Source organism: Tamandua tetradactyla, chromosome 6, assembly GCF_023851605.1.
Source record: "Tamandua tetradactyla isolate mTamTet1 chromosome 6, mTamTet1.pri, whole genome shotgun sequence".
Classification (NCBI taxonomy): Eukaryota; Metazoa; Chordata; class Mammalia; order Pilosa; family Myrmecophagidae; genus Tamandua; species Tamandua tetradactyla.
The window spans coordinates 38,927,743-38,939,738 of NC_135332.1; the positions used below are offsets into that span (position 1 = coordinate 38,927,743).

The 11,996-nt window shown below is 38.6% G+C and overlaps 1 protein-coding gene across 2 annotated transcripts; it reads right to left on the reverse strand.

Annotated features, from left to right (window-relative positions):
• Positions 1-7,691: 7,691 nt before the first annotated feature.
• Positions 7,692-11,491, reverse strand: SRSF1 (serine and arginine rich splicing factor 1). Of its 2 annotated transcripts, XR_013177644.1 has the most exons (5): positions 11,151-11,491; positions 10,533-10,717; positions 10,010-10,182; positions 9,119-9,807; positions 7,692-8,208 (listed from the first exon to the last, which is right to left on the reverse strand). XR_013177644.1 is itself a non-coding variant. In XM_077164893.1 (4 exons), exons 1-4 carry the CDS (start codon positions 11,342-11,344, stop codon positions 9,613-9,615), a joined length of 747 nt encoding a protein of 248 aa, XP_077021008.1. In that variant the 5' UTR covers positions 11,345-11,490; the 3' UTR covers positions 7,692-9,612. The 2 variants fall into 2 exon arrangements, 1 of the variants encoding a protein (XP_077021008.1); XM_077164893.1 differs by having other exon boundaries at positions 7,692-9,807; positions 11,151-11,490.
• Between the last annotated feature and the right edge of the window lie 505 nt (positions 11,492-11,996).

Consider the following 11,996-nt stretch of genomic DNA (forward strand, 5'->3'; position numbering starts at 1 on the left):
GCCCCAGCTGTTTCCTTATTTCTCCAACTTACCCCGGGCCCCCCACCTCTCCTTTCCCTTTCATTCAGCAGTGAATACTCAAAGAACAAAATGACAAGTAGTCAATCCAAGCCAACAAAAATACTTTCTAAGCATCGAGTAAAGCAAAGTCCAGAACTAAGCATAGTGGGGGTTGGGATACATATTGTTTCAGCCTTTTAGTAGTTTGTGCTTCAAATAAAAAGGCACAACAATGCTTACTCTACACATATGGTTAGACTAACTTACTAAAACTAGCTTCTTTACACGGGACAAAACAATATCTTAGCGATGTGTCCTAGGGACTAGAGGATGTTAGTTCGTCCTATTTGGTAATATTTTCCTACAGTAAATCTAGTTCCATGGGCTTCTTCAACTTAGCCTATCTAGTGGAAATAACGCTGAAAATTGGAGGAAGCCTCCGTTATACACACAAGTTCGGGTTAATATTTTTGGAATATTTTTAAGGATCTTCTACACAGTGGAGGATCTTTCAGGCAAAATGTAGTGCAAACGTTTTGATTGCAAATGATTAAGTCACCAAGAACTTTTTTTCGGGGGTGGTGGTGCATGGTCCAGGAATCAAACCCAGGTTTCCCACATGGAAGGCAAGCATTCTACCACTGAACCACCTGTGCACCCCGGAATGAGTTTTAAAAGTCATCTATCTAGAGTGGTTCAACAATTCAATCTGGTTTTCTTCTGTGGCTCCATTTTACTATTTAAGTGTACACTCAGCTATCAAAACAAATATATGTATAGACATTTACTCATCACAGGTTTTCTCTATTTACTGTCCCTCATGGGGTTGCTGCCTAGTTACTGAATGATTGGCCAGGCCCTGACCACTTCATGACCTGCTGTCTTGACATGGGGCCAGTCTGACCTGGAGGGATCAAAAGTAGGCAAGGGCTTAAGGAACTAAGCATCCCAAAGCTGCTGGGCTTTGGCCCACAGTCACTGTGATTAGATTAACTTAGTTCAGAAAAGTCTTCAGTTTAAGATAAGAACAGGTCAAAGACAGCACCATGGAGCACCCTGGTGGCATGAAGTAGATATTACAAGTGGTGTTCCCTCCAGTAGGCTTATCCACCCCTCCTAAGAATTTCCCAATGGCAAAAAGTAGGCTAGCTTTAAACAGCAATGTGGTAGTAAAATTATTTATACAACCTGTCACCAGAAAGCCTGAATTCAAGTTCTGGCCTTGCCACTTTAACATCTCTGAGCCTGTAAAATAAGGCTAATGCCATTGAAGACTCAGAATGAGTCAAACTACTTTGTAACATGAAGATTTAGCTATTATCGTCATAAAGAACAATCAACAATTTGCTTATGACCTTATAAAAATTTTTACTTCAAAAATTTTCATGGTTATAAAAAGGTTGCAAGGGTACAAACCCTGGAGATCACTACTCTGGGAATAAAACCTAAACTGTTTGGAGGACACAGTGCATCTCACATCTAAGCTATGCAGCACACCTGTCTAGGACTTTGTTACCATACTTATTCATTAATATACACTTATTAAGACACGTGTACTACCATACTGGGTATCTTGGAGGAAATGCTAAAAAATTAAAAGCTATTAATTCCTTTCTCTTGAAATTCACCAAGTTGCTGGGTAAAAAAAAGACATCTAAATGCATGCATTTTGTGACAAACATACTGAAGAAAAGCAAAAAATACGAGTGTAATTAATCCAAGGATACCTTGAGTTAGTATTTAGATAATTATGAAGGATTGAAAGAATTTTTAATTCTTCCAATTGGGTTGCTTGCAGGACTGGGGGTGGAGGGATTAAATATATGCAAGACTGGGTCTCTTGATTTTGAGAGAATTGCTTAAAGCTATGGTTCTCTATAAGCCAGGTTCAGGGTCCTTGAGTAATGTTTAGAATTTGCAACCTCAGGAAATAATATACTATTCAGTTTCTTCACTCTAAATAAAATCTTTATGTATGAATCCCTAGAAAACTACTGGTAAGAAAGAACTGAAATTAATCAACCTCAGGAGAAATCTGCAGAGATCTTCATTGAGGTGGGACCATGAAACTCAGGAGACTCAAGGCTTCCTCTGTAATTATCAAGTTTAAGTAAGAATGATGGAAAAACAGACATTGGAGAAAGTAACCAGTACAATGCCATCCATTCTTAATGGTTTGTACTGAAGGAAGTGTGCACAGCTTAAAACAGAACATAACTTTTTTATTTTGTAAGGCTGAGTTTACGAGCAACATTACCTTCCTAAATTATAATTGGTTTAGGCTAACATTTAAATTGATTTGCATTTCCTGATTTCATATCTAAGTAGGAATTATTTGATGAAATATTAGGATTAAAATCATTTCTCCAATAGCCTACCCAGTTTATTTCCATAGTTAATGAAATAACTTCTATAGCACTGTTTTAAAGAACTAAAAAACATCTCATCAATGAACATTTATTAAACTGTCAGCAATGCATTTGGCTCTCAGCAAACATTACATATAATGTAAGAAATATTAATATATAGAAAACATTCACCAATAAGTTGTGGGGGACTAAATGCATCTTGTTAGAGAGCTATTAAATCGCTGTAGTGGTTTGCCTTTTTGCTTCAGGAATATGGTGGGACTTAAGAATCTTTGAAGATGGTCAGGACTTGAAGCAGTAGGAATATAGACTGCTAAGCTCAGGGAGGGTGGGTATGCATTTGGAAACTAAGCAAATGGATAAGCAAAACTGAGCATTCAGGAAGTGTTTACTAGATAAACCAGAGCAAGGGAAGACGTGACTGAAAATACTGATAAATTAGAAAGCTAAACTATAACCCCCATTGATTCATATTAAGCAAGTGACATGATGAATGTTATAGGAGAATCAGAAGGGCAGCAATTCATAGGATGACCAGGCTGAGGACAGAGCTTTGAGTCAGTGAAACCACCTAACACTTTAACAATGAATTTGAGTGCACAAACAAGGATCTGGTATGGCAAATAAAGATGGAAACAAATCCAAGAGACATTTTGGAAAATAAAAAAACTCTGGCAAGTAAATGCCACTGTAAGGGCAGAAAAGATTCAACCTAGGACTTTCTATTTCTACTTAAAGGCTACAGGTTCTCTTTTACTTGATGTTCGATGTTTCATTGCTGCAACCTGAAAGCTCATCCTAAATTTACCCACAGGGACTCCCCTAATACCCAGCACCTCAGAGAACAGTTCTGCCTTGCACCTTCAGGCACTTGACCCTTATTCAGGTTTAGTTCCTTCTCTTTCACAAAGGTAATGCTGAATTTTAACCCATACAATTGGTAGCTTCAGAATGCCACACTTAAATTAGTAAAGTGACAAGAAAGCTAAAGTTTTTAGGATTGAGAATAGGCTCAATCCAACTTGCAGCTAAATTGATGGTCAGCAACTACCTCCTTAGTCTCACCTGCTATATAAAATGTTAGCTTAGTAGGCAGGAAAAATACCATTGTGTGTTTTGTTCAAAATAGATTGTTTTATGGCAAATAACTTGTCTTTGATGACATTGATAATCAAATGGGCATTGATACTTATTCTTAGTGGCAATTTATACTTCAAACAGAAGGCAAGTTTGTGTCCTTTCCATTTCTGTAATGTGGACTTGGGGGGAGGGGATGAAAGTAATGGAAATGACAAATGTTGAAGTGTTAATTCCCAACATTTTTTTCTTTCTTAAAGTGGCATTAACAAACCATGACAAGAGAACTGTGTGATTGACTACAGAAAAACTCTAGTGCCTATAAAAACAAGGCATAGAAAATAGAGACATAAACAACAAACATGATAAATATGAAAGGTTTTAAGACAAATATATCATTAACGTTTCTTAGTAATGCCAAGACTGGTAATCATTCAGGAAAACTTTTTCACACCACAAAAACAAAGGTCTTTTAAAACATACTTTTTTCTACTATGACCAATTTTAGACGTAAATTTTTAGTTTTCTTTTGTAACAGACTTATCTCTGCACTCAAATCTCATTCTATACCTAGCATTGTACAAGGTAGGCAGAAAAACAAGCAGATTCCAGTCATCAGCTTTCTCTCAAGTCCCAGCTCATATTTCTTATTTACAGGTTAACACCCATGAGATGAGCTCTACTCAAATCTTAAACAGAGCCAGAAAATGAAAAGGGAAAGGATTTTTCACAACAAATAGGAAAGCAGAGGAAAAGTTGCAGGAAGAAAACTACTAAAACTAGTTAACCCTGGAGCTGATAAACAGAGTCAAACAGTTGGCGTCCACCTCACTGTACAATTCTTTACACTAGAGATCACTTCCCAGATGAATCTGTATTATGGCTCCCTCTAGTGGCTAAGTGATTCCCCTACCATTTTCTCCACTAGAAATGGATTAACAGTTAAAAATTATTAGATATTTTGGCATCCCTATACATTCTTTAAAATATTGTTCAGAATGTTTTTAGGGATGGATATGGCATCCTAGAGAGGCTCTCAATGTCCACTTTCTTCATGTTGATACACCCAGGGTCTGCTGAACTCTTAGTGTTCTGTTTCATTTGTGCTTTGCTTTTCTACCTAGTGGTAACTAATCTCATTAGCACAGGTGTGCTGGGTTTCAGCCTCCTGGTAACCTAGACTAGCACCTAATAAAATGCTGTATATGAGGTTATTTCTATCCAAATTAACTTCTATATGACAAAAACTAATTCAATTTTATTCTGTGTAATAAAGGACCAACTGATTTTTGTAACCAATCTTTACACACTCAGTCACCTTCAGAGTTGTCGGGCACTGCTTTCAAAGCCAGCAAAAAGCACCTCTAAAGTTCTTAATCATGGGAATAATTGATGGTTTAAGTATATTGTAACTTCTCAGACTTTTATTCAAAGCAAAAGTTCTTTTGCCAGGAATACTATTTATTCATTAGACAATCACAGTATACACAATGAAGAAATGTTTCCTTATTATCTCTTTACTTCATGCCAATCTTTTTCCTATAGGATTCCAATGGTCAATGTTTCTGTAAGGAAATCACTGAAACAGAAACAATCACCCCAAAAGAAGAGTATTTCAGTGTATATTTTAGGATGGCCGAGTCTTTCCTTCAGAATTTAACTGTTTTTCAGCCCACCATAGCACAGTACAGAAATGTGGGTCATACCTTTTGTTTGTGGCTGCTTCAGCCTAAGATGGGAACTTAAATGTCAACTAGTAAAGAAGCCACAGCAAAAGGTTTTCATTCATACACCCAAAAGTACACACAGAAGCTTTAGCCCCATATATTCCAGTACTTTACAATCTCTTATCCAATGTACGTGGACGAGTTGTTCACATGTTATTAAGATAACGGCAGATGCAATCCTGTTACCTATATAATACTCTCAGCAAAACCTGCAGGAGCAGGGTAATAAAATATCAGTATTTCTGCAGTAAAACAGTACAGTCATACTAAGATGCAAAATGCAAACATCAATTTTGGTACAGTAATTAGCTCAATAAAAATCTATGCTTTTGGATTGTTTTGGATTTCAGAATTGTAGGCAAGAGATTGTGAACCCATTTTCTCTTTCACTCTTTGTACACTGATATAGACATAGGTTAAGCCAAAGGAGATTATATTACAACAGAACTTCAGTTTAATAGTTTCTTTCCTTTTAATATTAGTTATGGTAAACATATACATATAGCATCTCATTTGTAATTTCATTACGAAACTCATATGCAAGTAAGCAAAAGGGCACAAATAAATTCACCTTGACCACAGAAACGTGAAATATACCAGCCCTAACAAGCAAAAATGTTACAAACACAATATTCACAAAAGCTGAGATTCTAGAATATATCATATTGAACTCAAGCTCTATGCTGGCTGAACATGAGCACCCCAAATTTATTAAAAGTATGAAACTTGAGGGAAAGAAAAAAGCATTTTAAAGGAGAATCTGCTCACATTTCAAATAGCAATTTTAAAATATTAAACTCAGCTTACCCTTTAAATTCAGATCCCAAACAATTAGGAACCAGAAAATGGGTTTCTTACCTTGTTTCCAGAACGGTGTGGACTGAACAGCAAGGTGGGTTATTCAATCTGGTGTTATGAAAAATAATTGCTTCTTAAAAGAGACTTAAGTTTTTCCTTGGTTAGAAAAACGCAAACTAATTATAGGCTCCCCCAAATATAAGGGAAATAGGGAAATACTCAAGCCAATTTCAAAAGGGCATGATTCTAATAGCTATCAACCTGAGTAGAGGTTTAAGGTTCATCTCCTCGGACTAAAAAAGAGGAGGAACATCCTGTACCCTTTCTCACAGCTTTTAGTGGTCTGGTCACCTGAATTGCAAAATCTATATCCCTTCTATGTTCCATAAATATGCATTGTCTTATATTCAAACTTATACTCTATATTATCAGTAAATTCTTCCTGTCTTATTTCATCCTGGGTTTGAAACTACAAAAACTTTAATAGAGTACATCATTCACTATAGCTTAAATACACTTGACCTTGAATGAAGGCTATTTTTATTCTGGTCTTTAAAGCATTCAAGGAACACAAAATGAACCCGATCCGCTTGTCAAGTTCACACTATCTTTTTCAATTAATCACTTAAAAGAAACTTTAAATTTTTTCTTAATTTCTATTTTAAAGTATTTGACACATGAAACTTAAGCATTTAAAACATAAAACATATAATATAAACTATTTGAGGTGAAATCCCTATTTTGGATCATTAATACCTTACCTTTTTCCTCCTAACATCCCACAAGTTTCACTTAAAGGTTACTAGTTGGGAACTTGATATAAATTTCTAAGGGCCCATTTCCTCTACTACCAAAATTATTTCTGGTTTTCCCTAGGTTTGAAATCCTATCACCCTAACAGTAATCTTTAACTCAGCTTCCTAAAGTGATTTTGATGGTTGTTAACTAGCGGGGAGGGGGGGGGCGAGATATGGAATTAGGAATTTTAAGCCCAATTTCTATTGCTCTGTACCCTAAGTAATTAGAAAATTATGAACACAGGAGCTGCCAAGTGTAAAATACAAACTAGACTTGAAGATATAACCATTGCTTTGGTATGTTCTGGGTACAGAATAACCTTATGGTTGAGAATGGTTTACAAGACAAAACTCTAAAGGCCAGCTTTTCATTATCAATAATTCAACCAAATAAGTTCATCTTCTAGTGCATTATTCACATTTCCAAAAGGAGATGTGATTTGTGTTAAAAAGTTTTAATAAATCTAGCGGGAAGTTAACACTACAACTTACCAAATTCTGAGATGAGTTTCACCAAGAATCTCCAATGCTATCTCCATTCAATTAACATTAAATTTACTAGCTATCAACCAAGGCTAAGCTGTCTAGATGGTCTCCCCTGAAAATAGTATTAACTGAAAAAGCCTTTACTCATTTCTTGTCAAAGTATGGGAAAGCTTATCATTCACACTACCTCACCCCCTGCATTCATCACATTACATAACTGTCTTATTCTCACATTTTCATCATTCTTTGAAGACTTTCACAATTTTACAAGTTAACAATAAGAGATGACTAATACCATTTATTAGAAATTGCCTTTCAGGAAGCTTTAATTTACTAACATGAGCCAGACCTTATCATATCAATTTAAAGTATATACTGATAGACTAATCACCCATTTAAAATCATCTTATATGAAGAGGAAAAAGGACAACCATGCATAGTTTTTTAAAAAATGTTTATTTTTTTTCAAAGAAAAATGGCAATAGCCAATTGGAAACCTACTTATTCTTCAACTCCAATTATGTTTTCTTTAAATTTAGAAGTGACTTACTGATTTACTATTTTAAACAAACCCCCCCTTTCCCCTTTAAATGTTTACCATCTACTCGTGCTGAATCCTTCCAAGGAGATTGCTCCAGCGTATATATCTCCAGGTCCTCGCTTTGCTCCTTTTACCAAAAAATGCAAAACACAATTCCATCGTGCATCTTAAGGGCTCCAATCGTCAAAAATAGGAAAAAAAAAAAATCTTTGGAATAGCCAATTAAGTTGAAAAAAAAAAATCCACACGAATGCGGTTTGGTTGGGGCAGGAATCCACTCCTATGTTCCTGGTAATCTGATCCCGCTCCATGAATCCTTGTAATTCATCCTCCCTATCCTATCCACATTATGATTTGAATCCAATGATCCAGCTCCAAGGATTGGGATCCAGTGAGCCCTCTCCAATCCAAACCTTTATAACCAGCAAAACCAAAAAAGAGGAGGCAAAATGTTAGATACTGTAATCAAAAAAAAGTTTCTGGGGAATGATGAGTTATGTCTGTCATCAGTATTAACAGATGTACATCAATAACTATCAAATTCCCCAAAACAAGTTTCTGAATGGTGTTCAGATAAATTTTAGAAACTTAATCATCATAGAGACTAATTGGAAGAAGCATTTTATATTTACAGTTCAACTGATAATGCCAACATTTGTTACTGTACAGCGTATTACAGGTTTTGTGGTTGCAAAAAGTTATGTAGTTGAAAAGTTTACTGGTATTGGTACCCACCTAAGTCTAAACTAAAGCTAACGTTCCCATCTGCAATTTAATTTGTAAATTAAGTGTTTTAGGCATGAGTCAATCATGAATATTAAAGGGGAAGGTGAGACTTAACGTATTCCCAACTAAATTATCTACACCAATATGTTGAAATTCTGTATTTTGTTTTCATTTTGTCTTAAAAAAATGAAATAGCAACGCTATATCAGTCACACAGAGGACATGCAGATTTAGCAGTATTGATATTATACTCTATCTGGTTGGAATTAAAAGACACCCTGTACCCACATGTACACCAACAGCAGGTCACACATTAACAGTTGTAACTAAGCACTGTGACAAAATTAGCCAGTTCTTCCCACATTAGTCCCTATTAAAACAAAAAAAGAGGGAAGGGAGCAAAATAAATTGTTACAAAATGGGCAATGTAATTTTGCCACAATTGCCAAGGTTTAAAAAGCAAAGCAATTGTAGCTACACATAACTGCATAAGATGTTTGCATGTCTTTTAAGGTCGATTTACTTTTTAACCCTTGCCTTTTAGTATAAGGTCAATACTGCCAATTTCATCTGTGACAATAGCACTTGGAGTCATACCATTGCCTCCATTATTGATCTGATCCTCCTCAATCCTCCTTTTGACAATCCTAAAATGATTGAAATGTGCTCCACAATCCTTAATCCAAAGCATTCTTAATCCATCTCTTCAGATATGTCTACAGAAAGACACATGAAAAGGCAAGATAAACATAAGAACTTCCCCAGGTAAGATAACCACAAACACCCCCAACATCCCAGTTCACACAAACCAGAGCAGAATAGACATTTACACATTATCACAGTCTGAAGAGCATGGAGAGTTAACTAAATTTAAAGAATCCTGTCTATGACATCACTTAAAATACAATTTTTATCAAAGACATGAGGGGAATGTAGATGTTAGGAGCAAGGGGATATTACACAACAATGCAATTCAACACTTTTAGCCCATTCTGAACAAAACAGTTTGAATTTTAAAAAATGAATAGATTGTACTGAGTAAAGGAAAACTGTATACAACATGGGTTCTACAAAAAGTGTCACCAATCATTTTATGTACGAGAGCGAGATCTGCTATGACGGGGAGAATAGCGTGGTGATCCTCTGCTTCTCCTTGGGGAATAACTGCGACTCCTGCTGTTGCTTCTGCTACGGCTTCTGCTACGACTACGGCTTCGAGATCGAGATCTTCCATAACTTGGACTTCTGGGCCCATCAACTTTAACCCGGATGTAGGCAGTTTCTCCCTAGTGGATAGACAGAACTTTCGATTGAAAGATCTAAGCTTTCACCTGACTTCAGGCATGCTGAATGAATCAATGAAACTAAAACCAGAAATGATCTGGCACTTTACTTGGACACCCTTGCCTGAATCCTTACCTTCAAATTCCACTGTTAAGACCACTGTATCCAATTCTGGCCAAAGAAAAGAATAAGTGTATAACCTACCTCATGAGATCTAAACTTAGTGTTATCCAGTTTTCGAACTGCATAGGTCATATCTTCTTTCCGTACAAACTCCACGACACCAGTGCCATCTCGGTAAACATCAGCATAACATACATCACCTGCTTCACGCATGTGATCCTTCAAATCCTGCCAGCTTCCACTTGGAGGCAGTCCTGAAAAGTGATTTTTTTTTCAATACCAAGTATCTCAAATATCACCTTAAATGTGTAATGTACATTAGAACAAAGATTATGTCAAAATAATGATTGTACCTAAATGATTCCAAGCAAGATTCTGGAATCCAGAGTCCAAAACTATTTGCGAAATAAGGATCTTCATATTCTAGTACTGCAATCTTACTTGGTTACATTTTCATTACAGCGATCCTTGTTCGTTAAAATTCACCCAATAAGAACAAAACTTAAGACCTAGCATGAAAACTTCCAATTATCAAGTCAAGCATACAAGAACAATTTTACAGTAGTTTGTTCCCTCTCATCAACCCATAACAGCAATAACTCACCAGAGACAACCACTCTGTTTTCAGACCGCCTGGATGGGGGGCCATAGCGCCCTCGGGGAGCTCCGCCACCTCCACCCCCACCGCCACCTCGGCCTGTACCACGGCCGCTTCGAGGAAACTCCACCCGCAGACGATATCCATCGTAATCATAGCCGTCACGACCATACACCGCGTCTTCCGCGTCTCTGCGTGACCACAGAAAGCAAAGAGATAAGAAAAGGGTCCGGCAAAGGAAGTCTTAACTCGGTCAAGAGCTAGTACACCATCAAAACCCGCACATGCGCACCGAGTGTGGAAGAGCCCACACGCGCTGCATAATAGAAATGGCCCCTCCCCCACCCAGAAGCATGCCAGCCTCCAGACGATACGACAGCCCAGAGCTCCTCAGTTTCCCGCTCGGAACATGCAAGTCGGCTCAAGGGATGTCCATGGGGCCAGGCCACCACAGAAGCCAAACCAACTTGCCTCCTTACTCAACTCCAGCGTGGGCGATATTGCCTCGCCCCCAACCTCTCCAAGAGTACTGCCCCACCCCCCCATTCTCCATGTTAAGGCCTCACAGCCTCCCCAACTACTCCAACCTATTTCTTCAAAGCCGCAAGCCCCATGCCGCCTCACCGCGGGTCCTCGAACTCAACAAAAGCGAAGGGCGGTCCCCCGCGGCGATTCTTGAGATCGATGTCGCGAATAGCGCCGTATTTGTAGAACACGTCCTCAATGTCCTTGGTTCGGATGTCTGGAGGTAAGTTACCCACGTAGATGCGGCAATCGTTGTTCCCTGCCGGACCACGAATCACACCACCTCCTGACATGGCGGCTACGGAAAGCGCGAACTGGAGAACAGGCCTTCCCACCAAGCCTAGCGCACAACAGAGCGAACCCGCAGCGACACCACGTCTCCCGCGGCCCCTCCAAAATGGCGCCTTTATCTGCTGGGCGCACGGATATCGACGGAGGGAGGAAGAGAAACGAGAGGAAGTAGTGATTCGCTCTCAATACGCACGCGCAAAACGTAACGAGCGCGTTGAGAAGTACGCACACGCACGCTCGACGTGACCCTCCGCACGAAGGGGAAAAAAGTTCCCCGCGTTCTCGCTGTGCAGTGCGGTTTGCCAAGGGGGTGACCAGCCTTTTATAAAAATTAAATCCGGGACTTCGATAAAGGGGCTATTCGTGCCTGTCGGGCCTTGAAAGACAGTCAGTTTCCCCAGGAATGGGCCTCTTTTAAGGCAAATCGGCGCCTTAAAAGGATTTGGTGAAACAGCCTAGAGCCTTTTGTCCCACCATGCTTTGCGGTGTTAACGGTCTTTGGCGGGAAAGAATTTCGGGGGCGGGGTCGAGGGGGTGGGACCAGTTGGTTGCTCCCGAAACTAGGGCATCTTCCGAGAGTGGACCCTGTGCGGGAGCTGTGTTACTGGTGATTTAGTAGAGAGTCAAGGCGTGGCCTTGCGTTCCCGCCCTTTC

What these genes read in the sequence shown, in the direction of transcription:
- SRSF1 (XM_077164893.1), bottom strand. Translation starts at nt 11,344, where the DNA reads ATGTCAGGAGGTGGTGTGATTCGTGGTCCGGCAGGGAACAACGATTGC. An exon ending in GTTGAGTTCGAGGACCCGCG is followed by an intron (nt 10,718 to 11,150) that starts GTGAGGCGGCAT and finishes GTGGTCACGCAG; the next exon opens with AGACGCGGAAGACGCGGTGT. An exon ending in AAACAGAGTGGTTGTCTCTG is followed by an intron (nt 10,183 to 10,532) that starts GTGAGTTATTGC and finishes ATCACTTTTCAG; the next exon opens with GACTGCCTCCAAGTGGAAGC.